Source organism: Cygnus olor, chromosome Z, assembly GCF_009769625.2.
Source record: "Cygnus olor isolate bCygOlo1 chromosome Z, bCygOlo1.pri.v2, whole genome shotgun sequence".
Classification (NCBI taxonomy): Eukaryota; Metazoa; Chordata; class Aves; order Anseriformes; family Anatidae; genus Cygnus; species Cygnus olor.
In genome coordinates, this window is record NC_049198.1 from 10280736 (window position 1) to 10303426 (window position 22691).

Here is a 22691-nt window from a genome sequence, read left to right on the forward strand (position 1 = left end):
CTTCTTCGCTGGATCAGACGATCCAAAGCCTTCAGCACCCACTCCTGCTCCTGCTAGCGCAAAGCAGCAAGAAACAGAGGGGCTGTTTCATCTGCCCTCCTTCTTTTCCAGCGGTCCAACTGCTGACAAGAGCGTACCTCAAAAAAGTACTAGCTTTAGCTTCTTCAATTTGACATCCTTTTTGGATGAAAAGCCACAAACTACTCGAGGACAGGAGGTTAATACAAAACCAGCTAAACCAATGAACTCTAAGCCGTATATGACCCAAAGTATTTCCAATGATTCTGGTATCAAAATTTCCAGTTGTGCCAGCCAGCAAGATGCAGACAATAAGAAAGAAGTTGATGATATTATTGCAGCAGTGACTGGCAAACAAACATTTTATAAAGTCACCATGAGAGAAAACAAGTCAGAAATGCTGGCAGTGAAAAATGCAGAAAGTGTTGCCGAGGTAGTTGAAGAGAGTGACTTAAAAAAGCCTCCTCAGACTGATGACACCGCTGGAATCAGTTTGGATGCTTCTGGTCCTTGCCCTCAGACTCCCAATGTGCAGGAGCATTCAGAGGATGAGCAGACTGTTTCCTTAGGGGCAGAAGATGATGCTCTGGGTAGCACAGGGAAGACGGACAGTGAATTTCCTATTGATAAAGAAGAGCCATATTCTTCAAAAGAACAAGCTTCTGAAAATAAAGATTATAGTACAGACTTAGATGGTAAAATGGATTCAATGATTATAAATGACTCAAATATTGCAAGTGACATAAAAAATGAAGTAGCCTCTGAAGAAGTATGTGCACAACGTGAGTTGCTGGAACATAAATTACCCAAACAAGCTCCTGGTGACAGGTTACAACAGGCACAAGAATTACACTTTATTTCTAAAATGCCCGACGCATCTAATTTGCAAAACAAACCTAAAGAATCTGAGGGTGATAAATCGGTACTGGATTCTTCAGTTGAAATGTTTTCAAGCTTCATGACAAAAATGAAACCTCCTAAAACGTTGTCTGGTTTCTTTTCTCAACCGCAAGCTCCTGCACCTCCTACTGCACAGAAGAAAAGCTCTTCTTTCTTTGGTTTCTCATCCCTCCCAGGTGGCCCAGCACCAGCTTTCACAAATGATCTCTTTGGCATCTTCAAAGGTCCAAAAGAATCTCCAAAAGAGATGCCTCCACAATCCACCCCTAAACCTCAAAGCAGCGAAATGAAAGATGTCATTGGGTCTGTTCCAGCAAAATACTCTAGGAAGACAGAAGATAGTGTTGCAACCAGGGAGTCTGAAATAGATATGTCAAGCTCTCTGAAGCAGGACATATTGCCTGTCTCAGTAGAAGAGAACTTCACAAAAGAATCTCCCATGAAAACAGAAAATGAAGAAAACAGGAACTCAGAAACCTGTAAAGAGGAACCTCTGAAGATCACTCCAGAAGCAGTGGTGTCTGGTGAAAGTCAAGTCCCAGAGGCTCTGCAGCTGGTTAGTGATGCACAGCCCTCTGGGAAGATAGATGTTAAACCATGCCAGTCTGATTTCAATAGTGCAGTCAGTACAGAGCAGGCTGAGGCCACTGACCAGACCGAGGTAAGTCCATGCCAACTAGACATGTCTTCACATGTAACAGAGGAACAAGATGCTTCTACAGACAAAGCAGCTGTTGACACCCTTCGGACTGGCTCTAGTGGTGGGCTTGAACTGGAAATTGAAGCTCCAGTTAATGGGACAGACACAGACCTTTCCCAATCAAATAAGAGTGCTGCACTTGAATCAGAGCCTGCTGTTCCAGGGGATCAGGCTAATGCTGGCATTGACCAGCCAGACATGATCAGTAGTGATGGCAGAGAACCCATAGCTCCAGTTGATGAGCCCAGTGTTCAACACCTTCAGCTGGATGAACAAGAAAAAGGTGAGGTAGAACCGCAAATTGCTGGACAAGAAAAGAATCTGTCAATTAAGGAGATACCTGAGGAAGGGATTTCTTCTGAATGTGAGTTGAAGAAACAGGGTAAGCCTAATAATGCTCCTACAGATGCAAACAGCAGTAAAACAGTCTTTGAAATACCAAGCATGCTCAGTTTGCCAAAATTCAGCTTTATGTCATCTGCTGATACTGGAAAGCCGTTTGGGTCTTTCTTCTCTCAGCAGCCGCCTTCTGTTAATAAAGCAGGGGCAGATCAGGGCCTCATGTCCAGCTTTAAGAAACTTTCTTCGAGTCTCTTTGAAGGAGGCAGTGAAGAAAAGGTGAGTAAACCAGAGACTGCCCAAGGAGCAGTGTTTGGGAAAAAGCTAGATTTCTCCTTTCCCTGGCAAAAAGATAACAAGGAGACCTTTGCCAAAAGGGAACCACATGTACCACCGCAGGCTTTGTCAAAACCAGATGACAAGGTGCTAAGAACAGTCAGTTCAGATGAAAACTCAAAATCTGCAGTCTCAGATCAACTGACTGATGCAAATATAGAAGTAAACTTGTCTTCAAAGCAGCCTGACATTGTAGACAATGAACTTTCTGAAGAACCATCTGGTGCAAGCACTGTTGATGATGCATCCAACAAAGAGCTGGGAGAGAAGTTTGATAAAGAGCCCGAAGATCAGCGGAACGTGATTTCCAGTGAATTGCAGAAAGATCAGACAGATGAGTATGCACCAGAGCAGCCTGAACTGAAAGAAACCGAGCTTGATTCAGCTCCTAATGGAGCCATGCTTCATCCTAGCACGCAGCCTGCAGATCTGAATAGCGTGGAACAACTGAAGGAGAAAAGGCTAGTTACAAATCAGGCATAATAAATGGTTTCAACTGATTGACCATTTATAATGCAATACTGCAGCAGTAGATGTTAGCCTTGGTGTCTGATGTTAGTAGCTCAGTCCCCTCTGTATTTAAGTGTTTTTAGTATCACTGATAGCTGTCACAGGGGATGTGGTAAACCGCGATCACTAGTAATGCACAAACCCTTATACTATTTTCTCCACTTTCTCCGCTCTTTTTTCTGAAGTGTTGATTGGATTTCCAATGCTCTTGCACTGTGTCCTGCTGAATGAAATGCTTTTAGTGCTAATTTCATTAGCCTTTCAGAAATTTAGTTCTTTGTGTGTTAATTCTGCTGCATACAATTCACTTTGCTTTCTTGTTTAGTGATAATTATGTTGTGTTTGCTAAGAAAAATCAACAGTAGATAAGGTATTGAAAGGAATAACCATGTTGTTTTCAAACTGCAAAGTAAAAACTTAATTTTAGAGAAAAACTTAACTTACTGCTAACATATTATAGAACTAAATAGGTTCATTTCATATTACTGATGCTTGTAAAACATTTACAGAGATATCAGTGAAGGTATTCTAATGCTTGCTCTTCCTAAAATCTCTGCAAAAGTTATTTCATGCAGTTAGGGAAGCTACTAAAGGAAAGTATCAGTATTTCATGAGGCTGTATTCAGACATGTGCATGTGTCAAGTTAAAATTGCCATCAAAATTTGAACTGGAGACTTGAATCACCCACAGATATGCATTTAGGAAGTGGAAGTGGTTCTGTCTCTGATCTGACAGTTGCTGCACTGCACTCCCCAAACTTCCTGTCTGGCTTCAAATTCTCATTACTGTACAAGTGAGAGAAACATTAGTGCTGCTTAATTCTTGGATTGAAATATTCACCGTGGCTGAGCCACAGTTTTCCTGACTGCATGAGAAATTTAGAAATTTCCATTCACTGTAATCTGTGTGAGGATTCTGGGGATTCAGTTCTGGAAGTGGTGTCTTGAATCATAGAGATCACGCCCTTGTAGTGGTGGTGTGTTTTTTTGTTTTGTTTTGTTTTTTTGCATAAATGAAATTGTTGAGAGACCTTTATTGGAGTGACATATGCAGCATCCCTTTGTGAACAATTGCTCTGCTTTTGTAAAAGGTTTTAAATTTGGTGGTCTTAACCTTGATCTTGACTTCAGTGTATTTTATTATAATCGTATTATATAAATATAAACAAACTTAACTTCTTATTAACAGCCTAAATGGTCATGGTAAAGCTGCAGTAAAACTGTAGAAGTCAAACACTTCCACTCTGAATTCCCATGTTTCCATTTTTATTCCTCTCTGGCTATTAGAATATCTTCACTGGCAGTGTCTAGCTGATGTAGGGTGGGCAAGTGAACAATTGGTGCCAGGCAGATTTTTGTAACTCCGTATCATACATAATCTATGTAGTGGTAGGCTGTGTATTTCTATTGCCTACCCAAGTTTTGAAGTTCAGAAGTCTAGACCTAGTTCAGGAGGCATAATTGCTAGGTATGACTTCATAACATATCTTTTTAGTGTATTTAGTGTCCCATGCAGGGTTTTAGATGTGTAAATTGCTTTTCATTTTTCAAAGTGATTGCTTTATCTGACGGACTTTCTTATTCTCTCATAGTCCTGCTGGCAGTAGTAGATATGGCTCCTCTTGTAATGTCAGCCAGGGGAGCTCTCACCTGAGTGAGCTGGACCATTCCCATGAAAGTGCCCATGGCTCTGAGCAAGATGACGATCACCAGGAAAGAGAGTCAAATCATTCCTACCGCAGTTCGGGCAGCTACCAGAAGGATGGCCAGACATGGCTCAGGGAGCAGGAGGAGCCTCGCGGCAAAGGAGGGGAAGAGAAGGTCTGCGAGACAGAGGAGAAGCATACAGATCACTCTGCAGCTAAGTTACCCCTGGAACTTGACAAGCCCAAGGATGTTGATGCAAGAGCCCAAGTGAGGTAGGTGAAGTGCCCTATTCCTGAGATCTTTTCAACTCATTCAAAGAGGATTCGTCCTTGTTGTTTCCTGGTGCAAATTTATATACATTGTTCTTGCAGTTGTCTTTTACAACTAGCTTGGTGTTGCTGATCTGTGAAACATTTTTATGTGTAGAACCAGTTATTTATGAGATATTGACTAAACTTAAACTGTATTTTCTATGTACCTGTTAATCCCTTGAAATTTAACTGCTGCATTTTCTGTTTCTTATTTGATAAATGTAGTTTAGTGCAAAGATAGCTGCTTTTATTGCTCATGTGTGATCAGGCTTATGCATGAGCATAGTGATAGTTGGAGCTGCATTCGTTCTTTTCTTGTATAGTAAGCTACCACAGCTAGAGTTACTGTTTATGTAGTTGCAGGTTGTAGACTTACCATGTGAATTGATGTGTTGCTCTAACTCATGATGGCAGCTTTTCTTGCACTTGGGCTTTACAAGCTGTTGACAGTATTGAAGACAGTCCTCAGAAGTATTTCAGCAAAGTTTGGAGGAGTAATGCTCTGGATTATGTACAGGTTTTACAGGAATTTCAAATTCCACCACTTAGGTTTGAGAGTATCTATCTTTTCGTGAGGTAGTTAAATCATTGCAGCCCTTAGTGTGGATATGGTTATATTCTCATAAGCATGAGGGATTATTTTCTTCTGGTTAAGATGGATGGATCAGTTAGATTCATGGAAAGATGTCTGCCTGTCTGTAGTCTTTGGGGATTACAGTATGGAGTGTACAGTTACACTGGTGTCATTGTGCTTACGTGAAAGAATTAACCACAGCAGTTCATGTGTAGGCAACTCTTACACTAAAGATATAAAAAAGGAAAACAAGACTAGCAAGAGTGTTAATCTGTTCTTAAACTCTGACTCACTTTCCTCTTCTCATTACAGAGTCTTGTCCCAGAATGGCTGGCCTATATTTGCTTACATGGAGGGTTATTCACGTAGTCTATTCCAAGCTAATTTAGGCATCTAGTTTATTACTGCATCACTGACTCCCATTCTCTCCACTGTGGTAACACTTGCCTGTCTCCATAGAATACACAGGGAACTTAGCTCTGAACTTTGGTCTCTGGATTTGCACCTGAGCTAGATGTGTAGCATAGATGCTTCTTGCTATCAGCTATTTTAAATACTGTGCCTGCTGCATCTCAGGGTGATTGACACCTCAACAGCATACAAAGGAAGCGATACAATCAAAGGCCCAATGTATAACGAGGACGGAGTATAAAATGTGTTGTGGGGTGCAGAGGTGAAGCTTTGCTGCCAAATACCTGTGCCCTCTTGAAAAGCTGTAGGAAAAAGCAGAGTGAGAAAGGTGCAGTGATTAGGAAAAACACACCTGAGCCCTGTTGCCAGCCTTTCCACTGAAAAGAGGCTGTAAGTTCTTAGCAGTAGGAGTGGGAAGAGGCAGTGGTTAGAAGAGACCTGCAACAGGTATGAGGATGGAAAGTTTTCTGTCTGCTTCTTTGTATGCAATTATGATACCACTGTGCTGAATTGGCTTGATCCGGAATCTTGGACAGCGTTTCTGATGATCTGACTGATGACTTCTTTCTCCTGGAGCTATTTTTAATAATGAAAATATTTTGAACTAAGCTTTTATCTATGTGGATTTTCCACCAAAAGACTAAGATTGTACCCTAGCTTATATTTTTCAGCTCATCAGTTTCCAAGATAGTTCTTGTACATGAGAAAATCTCTGCTTTAGTTTCTCACTTAACATAATGTGTGCAGGGCTATGTTTGCAAGGAGTTTGTTGGTTGCTTCAGCTTCCAGAGCTGAACCTGTGATTGCACTATGTAATGCTGAATCTTTACGTTACATATGAACATTTGCCATATAGTGTTTTTCTGTTTCTTGTTCTTAAGCTACCACGGTGACAACGAACCACCATTTTCTCCAGCGAGAGCCCATTGGATTCGAGCCATTAGCAAAGTTCGACTGCAGCTTCAAGAGGTAGGATGGAGAATTGCTTCCCTCCTTCTCTGTGTTTCCTGAGTTTTAGATCTGTGGCTGATGGTTTAATTTCTTTTTCCTGTTACAGTTCTGATGTTTTGTAGACAAAAAACCATCTAAAATACTGTATAGGACTGCAGCATGTTTTGATGGTCTTAGAGCTATCTAATTCTACCAAACATTTTGGACACTGTTTTTTGGAACTACAGATGAATTATGAGAAAAGATGCAGAAGCAGGGAACTTAGCTAAAAATTTGTATATGGTAATCAAAAAAGGTTTGGTACTAAATGGTTTGTGTTGAACTGTTAAAAATGAAGACTTTTTCTCAAGGCAACTTGAGGATAGCTTGTTAGCTTAGTAGGAATTATCTGTATTATTTGTCGTGTGAAAATGTTCCTTGGGAAGTTTTACATCAAATATTTTTATATATACTAATTGAAAGTGGGTGTATAATAAGTCTCTTGGTATTTCCAGCTCATGAAAGTAAGATTTAAAAATAAATAATCATGATTTGGAAAGTCAAAAGGAAAAGGTCGCGACATTTTCTTCAACAGTATAAACAGTGTTGTTTTTAGAAAACAGCAATTAATCCCCCCAAAGTTTTTTTTTTTTTTTATTACAAATCTTTTGCTTTTGTGTCTGTAGGCCCACAGAAAGAAACCATATGTTGTGTTCATGTTCTATAGCTGATAAAATATTGCCTATTACCAATATAGGTACAAAGTGCAGAGTTAATATATTTCATTTAGAAGTAGTACTTTCTTATATAGCTTTTTTTTTTTATAGGAAATAATTTTACAGTATCTATTGATCAGCGGCAGAACTTTTCTTTCTCTGCTGGATCTGTTGCAAATATTTGTGAAGACAAGGCTTTTGTCTGGGAAGGCATCCGAAGTGCCGTAGCAGAAATGGCTTTTCCCTTGGCTTCTCTGGATTGTAAACTATTTCCCAGCTAACAAATACTGTGTTACTTCACTTTTGAGCAGAATGAATTTAGGTCAAAACTATCAGTGTGACATGGAAATTGAAGGCTACCATTAGCATCCAATAAGATAGGGAACTTCCATTGTTGTTTTGTAGCATGTGCAAGCAAAAGAGTTTAGTTCTGTGCATTTGGAAAACGTGCACAAGCATACTAGAAAGGACAAGAGGTTCAGTGATGCCTCTCCCTAGATATCTTTTTGTCTGAGAGAGTACAAGGTCCATGTGGTGATTCAGTGTTAATCAAAACTTCTGATTAATGTATTCTGATTTAGTATTTCTGCTGAATTTTTAAAGTAAAGACATGCTTTGAAATGATCGTTAACAGAAACACCGCTTTAGTGTTTCTAAACTGGTGGTTTTGTGACAGCAAAATGTCACAATTCACTTTGTGTTAACCACTGCTAACTTTTGATTCAAACTTTCCTTAAAACAAAAATCTTAAGTGTTGGAGTATTCCAGCAGGCTGTTAAGGCTTTAGCTGTCTTTATTTTGCTTTTCCTAACCTTTGCTGTAGATCTCTCTTGCTCCATATAAATCCATTTCTCTTGAGTAGGACAAGCAGTAAAGGTGTGGAACTGATTCCCTTCCTCCACTGGAGGGTTGCTGCTAAGAGAGAACCAAGCCCTGCTCACTCTTCTCATATTTGCCAATGGACCCTTTTAGCCTTTTCTTTGTCAATTTTTATAGGCACTCTTTAATCAGCCCTTGTCTTTTTTCATTCTTTTTTTCTTTCTGAAGTACAGTGTCCAAAGCTGAATGTGGAAACCCAGCTGAAAGCCTGCTTATGTGCACTACAGAGCACAGAAGACTTTGTTCTCTGAGGCTGTGATCCTGATATCCCAAGATATCAGGTGTCTTGCTGTGGTGGTGCCTTCTTGTCTCAGGCTAGCACTCCTGATGCATGGTTATCCTTTTATTCTTTCCAGAGCTGAGGTCCCTTCTGATGAAGGGTTTTGTCAATCATTCCCTGGCCTATATTTGTGTTGGATTAGATCTGTATATGGATTTGCACTTGTTCTTACAGAATTGTTTTTTTCACTCATTAAACACATTTCTGTCTGTCTCTTTGTAATCTGTTATGCCTACAAATCCTTCAAGTCATATGTGAGAAGTTATGTAGTACTCAAGCTGCCAGGCTATGCGCTACTAGAACTGCCGGAGGGTCCCTACTTGATGCATTCTTTGAGTTTGCCTACCCTGAATATAATTTTTCCAGTGTGTTTCAATCTATTTTAGCAGTTTCATTAAGACCTCAGGGTATAAAACTTTCTCTTCTGTTCTCATACCCCTAAGACTAATTTACCTTGTTATAGAAGGAAGTTAAATGCATTTGACACAGTTCTACTTTTGATGAAACCATGCTCCCTGTTATTTCTCTCCTTTTTATGTTATAGATGATTTGCAGATAATTTGATTATTTGTTCCAGTCTTTAATTCCCAGGAGGAAAAAAAGAAGTTATGTAATTATAATTTCTTCATAATTACGTAGGTCCCCCGCTTCCTATTTCTTAAGCATAAATGCTTGGTGTGCCCTTTTCCCATCTTTAGGTGCACTGCCCGTTTTTCAAGATCTTAGTGCTTTGTGGATTGGCAGTGTTGCACCCTAGTATCTGAGGATGAAGATTTATCAGGGCCAGCTGACTCAGAAATAATTACCTGCATTTGTTTTTCTTTACAGCAGCATCTTTCCTAACTTGCTAAACTAACTAAACTTATTTTAAAAACACAAACAAAAGCCAACAACATTTAATTTTGTTAGCTACCTGACTGCAGTTGTCCCTGTCAGTGAAAACCAGAAGCAATTAAGGCATCAAGTGTTCCAGGCATCTTAATGCCACCTGATGATAGCTCTCCTTTCCTATGAGTAGTAGGCATTGTTTTTTCGGTCATACTGTGTGTTCACTGCTAGGTTTTTAATTTTGTGCTTTGGCCTTCTGATTTCTTCCCTCCGTATTCATGCTCATCCTTAAAAACTCCATCAGGAAGATATCTGTAGTTCAAGGTCCAAGCCCTCTGAAGGGCTTGCGATGTGTTTGAACTGGTTTCTCAATGCACCTCCTTTTCTGCTTCTTCACTTGAGACAGCTGGTGATTTATGCCTGTTAATGCTGTTTTGTTAACTGCTAAACAGCTTCCTGATCTCATTGCCCTTCAAGCCTGTTTCTCATGAGTTCTAGCTACTGATTTTCTGGATTTTTTTTAGTTTGTGGTTTTGAACTACATAGTGGTTATCTAGCGTGCCTCACTCCTTCCTTTCCAAAGCATCAGGAAAACTGTCACAGTTTTCTCAGATACATTTGCATCCCCAACTCCTTTCTCTGTCGTTTCTCTCAAACCTAGAAGAGCTTCTCTGCTAGTTGCTTTCTGCACATTCTGCATCATCAGCTTATTTCTATACCTTGTTTGAAAGTCAGTGTTACCAATACAGACTATCCAGATGGGTATCAGGATTTTAAAGGTCCCTGTGATAGTAGTCTAATGTCTCAGGTGATTCTGTTGGTTGTTTGGAAAGGTCTTGCCTCATTTATCTGAGCACCATATTAACATTTTTCAATCTTCTGTCATTACCTAGAAGCTTTCAAGAGGACTATCTTCCTCTTTCGTTCCAGCCCTTACAGCTGCTGCTTAAGTCCTTCATGTTCAAAGCAGTGCCTCCAGCTCTTTTTCCAGCTCATGTTCCCTTTCCTCAGTCTGTGATATTATTTCATATTAGTACTTGTGGAGCTCCAGGTCACTGATCCGAGCTGTTGGATTCCTCTAGCATAGGCTACTGAAATGGTTCTTAATGCTCTTAATTGTTAATTATCTGGCTGAAATTTGAAAAAAAGACACCCTATAAGTTTCCATATGTGATGTGATTATAAATCTCCTGAGCAATTGAGCCTCCTACCTGAGAAGAGATTAATATTCATGTGAATAATATGCATACATCCCACAGCACCATGAGTCAGAGAAATGTAGTACTTTAATTAAGACTTGACAGCTACAAAGTGGCTCAGAAATTTGTAACTATGCTTATTAAAAAAGCTTTGTGGTAGCATGCATAGTTTCTTTTTCTTATTTTCTGCTGCTCTTTCTGTGTTTGTTCAGAGGAAAATTAATTATGCCAAAATCAACCTAGGATATTCAGCCCTGAGAGGAATGACTCAATAATTCTCACCTTCACACTTAGAACTTTGTCTACAAAGAGGGATTAATTGATAGCTCATCTGCTGCAGTCCTTCTGTGGGAGCTTTTTTTCTAGAAGAACAACAAACACATGGCTATTGCATTTTCAATTTGCAGCCCTCCTTAACTGAAATAGCCCTCAGCTAGGGATGTGGATGTGTGACTTTTAAACAAATTTGACTCTGAGTTTTGTATAATACTGGAGAATTGTCTCACTGTAGAAGAGGAGAAATTCAGAGAAATTATCATATTGCATCTCAAGAAAATCTTTCAGCATTTAAAGGTATTACAAGAGTGTGTGGGGCCTGGAATTTTATGCACTTAAACAGATTCTATGTATTGGGGGAAAAAGTCTTCTGTATCACTTTTCTCTTTTATGTCAGAAGATTAAATACCTCAGTATACTGTTTTTTTTTTTTTTGTTTCAAAACCAATGTCATTGTAGCAGTGTTCACTCTTTGGCTTTTCTTCTTACAGATGCCATTTTATACCAATTATTTTGATTTTAATCTCAGATGTTGCCTGTTAAATGTCAATAGTCTGTTCTTGATGATGGCTGTGTAACTAGATCACATACCGAGGTGGCAGATGTAGTTCACGGCATCGTTCTGGAATATGATAAGCACCCAGAGCAGGGGATTAAATGACTGTTCTCTAGTCTTACAGGTACCCAGTCTTATTTTCCCATGCCCTACAGTTATACAGTCAGCACTTCTGATCAAGCACCCGTAAATACGTTACAACCATCAGGCTCTCACTTTTAAAAGCCCTGGTCCAGGGGGGATGTTGTATCGCTGATTTCGGTGTGTGAAGCCCTATTTTTATTTTGACAAAGAAAGGTTTTGTTGCAAACTACTGTCCTCTTATGTGAGGTGCCTTGAAGAGTCCCTTCTGGACTACGCTGCCTACATATGAATGCGAGCCCTCTAAGCAGTACAACTGGTACTGTGTGGTGGCTAATGGAGGATGTACTTGCCTTGAGCCAGAAACCCTTTGTGCCTCTCAGGAACAGTGCAGTCCATGCAATAGTTTACTTTCGACATTTCACTTCCCTTAAGCTTTGTTGCCAAGGTGTCTTTTTATCAGTCCCGTGAAGATGAGTAAGCTCTGCATTTTGAAAGCCTCCCACACAGTGACAAAGAAGCAAACTGAAGCACTATGTACTCTTTCAGAAAGTTACCAGAAACTTCTCTTTATGCAGAGAAACGACATCTCCACTTAGACGTCTTCCTTTTTTACCTGCGGTATTTATAAAGGTTATCTTTAGCTTTCAGCTATATCAACGTTGCTGATCAAATGTCTCAGGGATCAGGGCTGGTGGGAGTCTGGAGAGCACCCTCGTGCTTAGGAGATCTCTGTTCCTGCTCCAGAGTAGGTGGTAAGGCATGAGTGCAAGGGTCACTGCCAGCTGTAGTGCAGGCTGATGTTGGGTGGCAGTGCTTGCAGTGACAAATGCTTTCTGCATATTTTATCTATAAAATGCATATGTGGCTTTCGTGCTTCTTAGGGAACATGCAACAATAATTATTTATAAAGCATTTAAATACAAAAGTAGTGGAGACCTCCTAGCATCTTCCCTTGTCATGATTTTACTTTCCTGCGTGGCTTCTGACTTTGCGGATTGGCAAGTCTTGTGGGATTCCCCAGAGCCCCCCACTGGCTTTTCTGAGACAGGTTTTAGTGTGAGGCGATTCCCTGGTACTTGAACAACCTGTGTCTTCTGTCTCTTGGCTGCATCTCTTTGAGGGAAGGTTTGGCTGACATGCTCTGCTCAGAGGAAGGCAGCGTTCTTTCGTCTCCAAGCATCTCAAATAAGATATCTGCATATCCACATCTGTTTGGAATAAAATGTTAGTTTATCGTTACCAAGATTCTCTGAGACCTACTAGCATTTTTACATGCTTTACATCAAATGTTATGTTGTAGCAAACGTAATTATTTGTGTGCACACACAAGGAAATAGTCTTGTACCATTGTTAATGCAGCTGTTGTGATTTTCAGCAGATTTTCAACAACCTTATCTCCAGCGGGAAAAATCAGAAGGCTTTCCCCTTTTTTACAGTACCTACGCTAAAATTAAGAGGAATGCATCTCTTGTGCAGCAGCATGCTAGTCAGAAATGCTTTTCATGATGACCAGAGCAGCTAGAAGCCTATTCGATGGCTAACCAGATTTTCTGTGAGTTTCTTTAAGCATATCGGTGCAGTAATGCTCCAATTCCATTCACTTCTGCTAAAAAAAACAATTTCAGTGTTGAAGGCCTGAATTCCCTGGCACACAGGATCTCTTTCCCCTTTGGTGAAAACCAAGTTCCCATTTGCTGACTAGAGGGAGAAAAAAAACACAAACTTGGGAAGACTTGGGAAGCTTTCTTAAATCTGTAACAGATGTTTGCAGAGTGGATAGGAGTGCACAGTTAACTTTCCTGGCACTATTTTACTTTTTCCATTGCAAGCCTCCTGTGGGCTTGTGAGACCTGGGGATAGCCTCCATGAGAAGGATGAAAAACAAACAAACAAAAACCAAAAAATTCAGACGTTATTTCTTTTCCTAATCTGTAGTACTATTCAGGACTACAGCTTCACTTTTCTAGTTTTGTATTGTAAACTCTACACATCTACAGCTCAAAATAATTATGAAGCCTTTAAATGAGAATTGAAGTGCATTTTACTTCCTTTCCAATGTTTATTCCATTGATTTCCTTAACAAGAAAGGGAAGGCTGTCTGTGCAGCATCTAGGATATAGATTACAAGCACAGGATGTTCCACAGCCAGGCACATCTCACTTTGTTCCAGCACTGCACGTTGAGCTTGAGTAACCAGGTGTGGTTGAACTGTATGGTCCTGTTCTGTGACTTGTAAGGTCACACTGACACATGCCAGTACTGGGATGTATATGAATGGTTTGCTGTTAGATCTCATTTTTTGATTTGAAATACTTCATGAGTGACTGACTTCTGGAGTGAAGCTGGAGGGAAGTGGCTGGGTCTTTTGTGTGGTATAGTTCTGTGTTGTTTTTTTTTTGTTTGTTTTGTTTTTTCATTTTTAGGAGCTAGATTTTTTGATTCTGGCTTTTTTGAGATTGACTGGGATGTGATCTGGGAAGGTAAACCCCTCTGCAGAGGAGCCATCAGCTTAAGTTAGAATATATCTGGAATAAAGGGATGGGGGGAACAACTGGTTCCTGGCCTAAACTGGGCAGTACAGAGACTTTAACATAGATTTTCTCCATTTTACAAAGTGCACTGACTGCTAAGCTGCAGCTCTTGTCTAGGTAATGCCTCTTCCCTGCAATCCCTTCCCTGTTTAGATATCTCAGACCTGAGAGATATGCCCTTTGACATTCATCACGATCCTGTGAAACAGGGCTGGATTCTGACAAGCTGGTGTTTTCTGAAGGAAAAGATTCCTTATTCACCTTCCTTCCCACTGGAATTGTGCTGCTGGTGATCAGAGAGCGAGATGTGGGTGGCAGCAGTGAGATGGCAATGTGGGTATATGACCTTATGTCTCACACTGTTCCTAGGTTCCCAATTAACACTGTGCGCAGAAATGCTGCCTTTTTGTCTTTATCGTTTCTCTCAGTCTGGTCACAGCAGTTTCTGTGTTTGTCTGCAGAAGTGGCTTGTGCGTTGTAGACTAAAGAAACTATTCAGTGTGCACAAAGCACCTCAGAACTGGGATGAATACAGTAAATGTTTTTCCCCTCCCTGCTCCTGTCCAGCTTGCGTTCATGCTTGTATCAATACTTCTTCAAATACTTTGTCCATATACTTTCCCAGGGCTTGCTGAAGAAGTTGTTTGAAGCTGTTAGGAATAAATGGAACCCAAATCTGTTCGGAGAGCAGACCAAGTCCTATTAACTGTATATCATCGTCAATACAAGAGTATCGTCATCAGTAGAAGAGTACTAAAAGTGTTAGAGCTGAGGCAGCCATTGCCATTTTATGCAAAATCCCCCTTTGTGCTTTGGTTTGAACACGTAATGGCAGAAGGAATTGCAGCAGCATGCTTTTGACAGAGGTTTGTGTCTGATGTGGAGTGTGGCACGGAAACCTACCATGTCCTGGCCACCTCCATGTGCACTTGCACGTGGTGCTAAGTGGAAATTGAGATTGATCTAGCACTGGAGTAAGTTAGTTCCTCCTGCTCAGAATAGGGGTGCAATGGGAGAGGTGGGTGGGGAGACTCCTACCTGCCACATACGCAGCTCTTAAAAATAGCATTGGCTGTTGGGAGAGCCAGACTTCACACTCTTATTTTTAAGGCTGTGCGTGGGCGGAGGGGATATTTCCCCGTGTTGCGTATTACTGAGACAATCTGTACAAGAAATGCTGCTCTGGAGAAATAGCAGTGTGCTTTGGCTTACAAAGCACAGGGCTTGGGGAGGGGATGAGCTGAACAGCACTGGCTGAGCACATCGTAAGTGAAACGATATTAGTGCAATATTAGCAAATGTTTTGAATAGTATCATAACTCCATAGAAAAAGGAAGTAAATGATTGCGGTCCATTGGAAAGTTAGTTCTCCAGATGATACGAGAACTTGCTTTGTGTCCAGGACTCTTAGCATACAAAAAGGATTTTTAGGCTGTGTCACGGCCACCAGCAAAGTGTCTACTGTCTGCTTATTGTTCAGAGTCTGAACAAATTATGACGTTGTGGAGGATGGGACTTCCACATCCCTGGCAGTGCTCAAGGCCAGGCTGGATGGGTTTTGGGCAACCTGGTCTGCTGGGAGGTGTCCCTGCCCATGGCAGGGGGTTGGAATTAAGTGGTCTTTCTGGTCCCTTCCAACCCAAACCATTCTGTGATTCTATTTCCATGCTATTTCTAAGATGATGCCACACAGGAAACCAGCAAATGATTTGGATAAGCTGTGAGAGAGGGGACACTGGGGCAGTCCTGGGAGGGGAGATGCTGAAGATGTGAGCTGAGGCCAGGCAAGTATGGCTCAGTTAGCTGAGCAGACTGGAAGCTTAGAGCAGATGTTGCTGCCATGTACTAATAGAGCAGGGGAGTAAATATTGGCAAGTTTTGCAGCTATTTAAGCTTAAGGTTAATGTTAGTGCAAGAACAGAAGGGTATAAGCTGGTTATGAACAAACCCAGGCTAGAAATCAGAAAGTGATATTTCTAATTGTTAGTGAACAGCTTCCAAATGGGTTTCTTTGCCATTTCTGTTTCTAATTAATCTAAAATTGGGTCTGTTTATGAAAGCTATTATATGACAGTCGCCTGTGGGAGCAAAGAATGGGACTTCATCATCTAGGAAGCCTCTAAGTAGGCTGTGAGAAATGTCCGTGGAACCACAGCCTCCTTAACTGTTTTTTGTAGCGTAACCTCCCCATGTTCACACTGCCCACCTGCCTGCCTTTACTGCTGAGCTCTGCTGTTTTGCAGGACCCTGTGGGCTTCAGAGCACAACCAGAGGTGTGTGGGAGAGGTATTTGCCACGTAGATACTGAAATAAAATTGTCAAAATCATATCGCAGTCCCTCTTGGATGATGACTTCTCGATACACTTGTGCAGAAAATATTAAGGATCCAAGACAGTGTGAGGGGTTTCTTGAAGAACGGTGTGTATCAGTGATTCATGCTTGGTAATGAACCTGTCAGAGCTATAATTTTGTTTTCTGACAAATGATCAAGTTGTAACAATTTCAGAAAATATGGTGTAGGATATAAACAGTTTTGTTCTTAAAGAGATTTTAAAAATTTCCCATGAGATTTCTGTTGCTTATTTAGAGAGTAAATTGCAATTGAACACATACTCATTAAAAGTTTCTAAAAGCTAACACCAGGAAATTATCTTTTTAGGAGAGCCTGAAAAGCAGCAGAGAATATTAAAGGAACATTAAATCTGTGATATGTACTAAAAAGGAAATAATAGAGCTATCCAGCTAGAAGGAAATTTAGATTTAACCTTGAACTGATTTGTGTATTTAGCCCCACCTTGGCTGTTGCTCTAAGTATAATTCACTTATTCTTGTGTGTAACCAAAATAGAGACTACTTTATGTAAAAGATCAGTTTTATTTTAGCCATGTTTCCATCTATTTTTTTTATTTTTGTTAATGAGTCAATATTCACCTTTTCTTTTAAGATAGCACACACATTTTTGAGAAACTGTTGTTGAGAAACTGAGAATGCTAAATTTTGCTGCAAATTATTTAAATTTTTTCTATTTTTATTCAGCATATCGTGTTAGTACAGCAGGTTGAAATGCATGCATGTTTTTTCATGATATCTCAAAAACAGGGTACTTGAAGGATCCAGTTTTGTCTACACACATCTATAGATTGTCTGGCGTATTCACTCTGAATTTTGTTATGCGTTGTTTTAGGAAATTTAATTTAAAGCAAGTACAGCGTCTTTATATTTGTGTGACATGGATACATGTTACTCATTCTAATCAAGTCTCTCTATTTTTAGCTGACAGTAGTAATAGCTAGTTAATGTACAACTATGTGCAGCTGCTGGAATCATCCTTTTCTCATCCTGTATTTGAATCTGCTTCTCTTCAGCTCCAGTGGAGGTGGCGTGGCTGCAGTGATCTGAGACAGAGCAGAATCAGCTACAGGAATGCTCCCCCTGACCCCTCTGCTCAGGATTTGGGTGTGTTTTGGTCAAAATGTGGTCGTCCCTCCCATCACAGACTTGACAAAGGGGTTAATTGGTCACTCAGTTGTTTAACTTTGCTTTACATAGCTGACCTAATCCTGGTTTGTGGTGCAGTTTTTATCTCCTTGCAGAGGCTTTCTAAATCCAGTTATTTTCACTTTTTTGCATTGAATTTCCTCCCCTTTCTCATGACTGGGTTCCTAGACCAACATTCAGGCCCATTTTGTAGAACCTGTCAAATGCCTTTACTGGAGGTGTGAAAGCTGTGTCAGGGCTTATTAATACCAGTGTGATTGCTGGGGTCAGCTTTGTCAGAGCTAGTGTGACAGTGTCCCTTTTTCTTGTTCACTGCACACGTTAACAGTGTCCTTAGAGACTGACTGAGGCATATATGTGGTTCATAACAAGTATTTATGGAGCATTTTGGTTCATTTAATCAACTGCTGTCTTCTGCAGGGAATATAAATGTACAAAATTATTCCTACCTACAGAGAAAGGAATATTATTTTAGCCAGCAGTCATTAAGGTGAAGGTGGTGTAGTGCAGAGCTTTTTTCCATGCTCACTGAAAGTTGGTACATCTGTAGCAAATGAGGGAGAAACTGCAGGTAGAGAAAGCAATCTGTGTCAGCAGAGGTAGCTGGTTATTTCTCCACGTTGTTACTAGTTATTATTCGTCTTCCACGCTGTTGTTATGTGATGCTGGACAAGCCATGTTATGGTGGCCTTGGAGGAGTGTTTTCCCATTGCTTCTCCCTGTGACCCACTGCTTGATTTCTGATTATTTGACTTAAGATGCTGGAAATGAGCCATCACAGCAATAACTGAAGTAGCTGTAAGCCAGGCTTCATAGTATTTGAGGTGCTCCAAATTTAAGTAATCTGAAAAATCTGGCTTTGGTTATCTTGAGATGGCTGTCCAAATGGCACAGGTCTTGACCTGATTATGCCCTCATTCTTCACTGCAATGGGGACTTGTAAACTTTACAGAAATCATATGAAAACACCAGATGTTTAAATTACTTGAATAATATGGTGATGTGTGCAGTGAACACTCCTTAACCCACTGCATATAACAGTGGTTGTTATTGTAGGGTGTGGCTACAATGCAACAAATAATACATATGGTCATGCACTGAGCAATGCAAAGGAAACAAAGAGTTTCCTGCTCAGAGAGCAGTAGGACTCCTTCTCTTCTTGCTGAGAAAGGGGTTTACCTCCAACCGGAGAAGGAATAAACTAAATTCACACAAAGTGCTTCCCTGTAGGGTAAAGTTGTGTATAGCAAAATAAAATAATAATAAAAATCTGGATCCTGAAATAATGTGGGAAGAAAAAAAAAGTGCATTTTTCAGCCCCTTTTAACAATGGAACCTTTATCCAGAGCAAGAAAAGCAACCCTGTGAAATTTGAGGGATACACAACTACTTTGTCGTGAGGGCATGCAGGAGGAGACGAGCAGAGTATCATGTCCTGACAGTGCTGATTTAGGCTGGATGAAAAGAGGATGGCTGGATCCTGAAACAGAAGTGGGTGCTGGAGATGTCTGCAATGTTTGCTGCAGAATTAGGATCTGAATACCAGTAGCCAAATCCTTATGTTTTGGACCTACATTGCAGAATGCACAAGCGGTTTTGTCAGAGGCCATTTCCCTATTCTCACTGTCAAGCTCAGGTAGGGTTTTGCAGGGCTCTTCAGTGTTTGAACTGAGCTGCAATGCGGTGGGCAGCTGGGCTGTAATGCAGACCATCTGTGGGGAATAACACAGCTTCGTCTTCTATCACTAGTGCAATGGTCCCAAAAGGGTGACAGTGCTCAGCTGACACCAGGGTCTTTAAATAGCCTGCCAAGGTGACACGCAAAGTTAGGACGCAGGTGCCTGTCAGCTGGTATGTGTATTACCATGTAATTTTCTACCTGAGACAAGTTGTGGAATGATGTAAGTAAGGAGCAGTAAACATCAGACCTGGTCAGTACGTGAGGAGATTAATTAGACCATCCATTTTCCTCCAAAGCATCCTTGAAAAGTGCATGTGCTCCTGCTTGTTAAAAGCTTCTGGGTTGGAGATTTTGTAGCTTCCCTAGACGATCTCTGCTTGCTTACGATTATAAGCTTTTCCAGATGTCTAACCTAGCTTTCCACTGTTGCACGTTAAACCTGTTATGTCTTTATCTGCATTTACGATATAAATGTTGACTGGTTTACGTCTCTTGTGTTTGTCCCAGCTGGTTCATGTCTGAAGGCTGTTACATTTACCTGAGGTCTGTATTTCAAATCATCTGCAACTTTTCTTTCCCAGGTTTGTCGATCAAAAAAAGCAATTACAGCTCAGAGTATAATTCCAGGTTTTTCCACCTCCAGCAAGTCTGTGCTCAGATGCCTGTGCGTTTTAGTGATGTTGATTATTTAATTAGGTGTGCAATTAAGGCATTGATTGTAATTTTCCAATTTCATGAATATCAAGTCCTTATGTTATGGATGCCATTAGGAGGGAAAGAGATGTAATTTGAAGGAGGAAGCAGCAGAGGGAGAGTTTTCTCTGCTATAAATGCTTCCTCACTGCCTGTTGACCTGAGATATTCAGGCTGACTCTGATTTAAAAGCCAGTTTAATAGCTGCTTCTGGAATGGGAGCAGCCAGTTGGTGAAATTTTCGAGTTAGCTGGGTTGTAGAGGGCAATGTGGAAGATTTGCTGAGAATCCATCTTCTGCTTCTACATTTTGATTAAAAATGGAGAGTGACAATTCAGCTTGAGAAAAGCTTCATCACTTATGGGTGGGCAGCCAAAACCCGGGACAAGAGCCCTGGAGGCATTTGCTTGTTTTCAGGAGAACATTTAAGAAAGGTTTTGGTATCTGTCATTGCTGGGGCACGAGGAGACAGGATGTTAACCTGAGCCTGCCACCTGAATCAGCTCTGCTTTTATAATGTGACTCTGAAGGCTGGTGTGGGCTGCGATGAGTGGGGTGCTAGTGTCTGAGCAGCAGCTTCTGCAAGGAGCGTGGTGTCTGGGAAATAAGTCTGGCTTGTGCCCTGGGGTGACTGGAACCTATTGGATGAGAATAAAGCAGCCTTTTTTTTTTTTTTCTTGTGAAGCAGTGGGTTTCAGAGCTTATAGCTTTGGCTTTGTCTCCCAAAAGCCAAGAGTGTGTAAACTCTCAGAGGGGTTTTTGGTGTGTCAGCAGCAGCCTCAGAGGAAGGAGGTGGGAGGACTCCTTGCAGACAGCTCTGAGGTCTCCTCTCAATCCCTGCCTGGTAAAGATTGGCCTAAAGTGAGAAGCGTGAGGATTCATCACCCTGCAAAAGCATTAGAGCTATTTTAACTCCAGGTTTTTCATTTACCTTACGGAAATCTCACTCCTTGAATCTTGCTCTGTGCTTAACCTTGGAAATATCCTTCATTCCCAGGGTTCAGCAGACATCCTTACATTCAAGTAAATGTTAACGCATGGAGTGTTATCTTCTCTAGTACAAAGATAACAAGTCAGTTGGTGGTTTGGGCTCACCTGTTTACAGCAGATGGACTTGCATTGCCTGTCCTTGGAAGGTAAACAGTCCCAGTACATCTGATATTCAGCAGTTTTTTAATGTACCAGTGCTAATTGTTTTGTCTTTCTGTAAACCAAATAATTCACCTTCTCTTATGTAAAGAAAAACCCTTTTTAAAGAGAGGGAATTCTGGGGGCTTTGAGGAAGATTACATGCCCTTCCTTTTTCTTCAGGTGTTTGAAGGCTAATCTCTGGTCAGTAACAGTTTCTGGGATGTTCTGGGTGCTATAGGAGGGACCTGTGCCTTTGTTTCCTCCCAAGCTTGAAGATTGCTTTTGCACCTTGCCTCCCCCCTTTCCTAAGGGGAAAAGAAAGAATCTGTGCTTTGTGTGACACCTTACTTGAAGAAACTTGTTCTTTCATCTGAAGGCAACGTCCTAGATGTGGTGTTTGATGAATGTGGTCTGGAGCCATTGGGTGGCTGTAATGAGAGAAATGGCATTGACACGATAGCTTTAAATGCCTTGGAATATACCATCTCCTCCAGCTTACTGTCTGAGCAGCACTGCTTATGTTGTGGTGATGCACAGCTCCTCAAAGCACGGTATTCACTGGGGATGGCTGTCAAACAGCAGAAAGTCGCTGCTTTTTCATTAGCACTTCAGTCTTTAGACTGTAGATTGATTTTGATCTTTGTGTGGCTTTGAAGAAGATAATAAATAGCATGTTTTCACTGCAGAATCAATTGATGATAGATATTACACTGTGTATTTGAACTTCTAAGGGCCAATGCAGCTCTGAACCCAAACTACCTTACTGAAAACTCTGTCTTCAGGGAGATGCAAGAGGCAGTTTCATTTGGGACAGATGGTTCTTTTTGTTTGCTTCAATGGGAGGAAAATAATTTATTTTAGAGAGCTCTTGGGTCAGAGATGTCTGAGTCCATTTGTGAGATGAATTAAACCTGAGTGTGAGTTGGGCAGAATTTATCCCCGCTGTTCCATTCAGGTTGTCTCCATTGATTTTTCATTCTTCTCTGTTTCTTCTCTTTATGTAATATCGGTTAATTTACTTTGTCCTCCCAGTTTTGTATTTCCTTAGGAGCCAGGGCACTCCAAGTGTTCTTGCTTGTTTTCCTGCAGGGAGAAAGGAGTGTGAGTGTGTAGGGGAGGGAGGAGCAGGACCTGTGCTTGAAGTGTCCTCTTTTTTCTTTGGTTAATCCACTCGTGCTTGTGGAGGAATTGCTTACTTACACAATTTTATTGGTAATTCAGTACTTTACAGGAAGTTAGAATCAAATAGGAAGATAACGAGGATTAAAAAAGAAGAAAGGGTAATGTATACCTCGCAGACATCAAAGCATTTGGCCTATATAGCTGAGCCTGGTTTTATCAGTTTTAATAACTCCCTGCTGGCTCAACCTAAAATTAAATCTGTTGGCAAATTAAAAAAATCACAGTACGAAGTATTTAAATTTTTAAGTGGAAGTTTATTTCTCTCGTAGAAGGCAAATAACTCAGTGCTCTGAGCCTTAAGGTAAAGCACACTTTCTCATAGGCTTTTCATTAGATGTGAGTCGTGTCCTAATTCCAGATTATCTTCACTATTTCCATAAATGAAGCATTCCTGAAAAACAGCGCCTGTGCCAATCTTCCTTGTGTTAGGTAAGAGATTTTAAGTGTTTGAAAGGTGCAATCTTGCTAGCTGCTGAGAGC

The 22691-nt window shown here is 40.8% G+C and overlaps 1 protein-coding gene across 3 annotated transcripts in view; it reads left to right on the plus strand.

Annotated features, from left to right (window-relative positions):
* UNC13B (unc-13 homolog B) overlaps positions 1 to 22691 on the plus strand; it is a 212485-nt gene that overhangs the window by 75056 nt on the left and 114738 nt on the right. For all 3 annotated transcript variants that reach the window (XM_040540269.1, XM_040540270.1, XM_040540271.1), the window contains exons 9-10: positions 4396 to 4722; positions 6628 to 6715. In XM_040540269.1, the coding sequence (XP_040396203.1) occupies positions 4396 to 4722; positions 6628 to 6715 (415 nt within the window). The remainder of the gene's footprint in view (positions 1 to 4395; positions 4723 to 6627; positions 6716 to 22691) is intronic.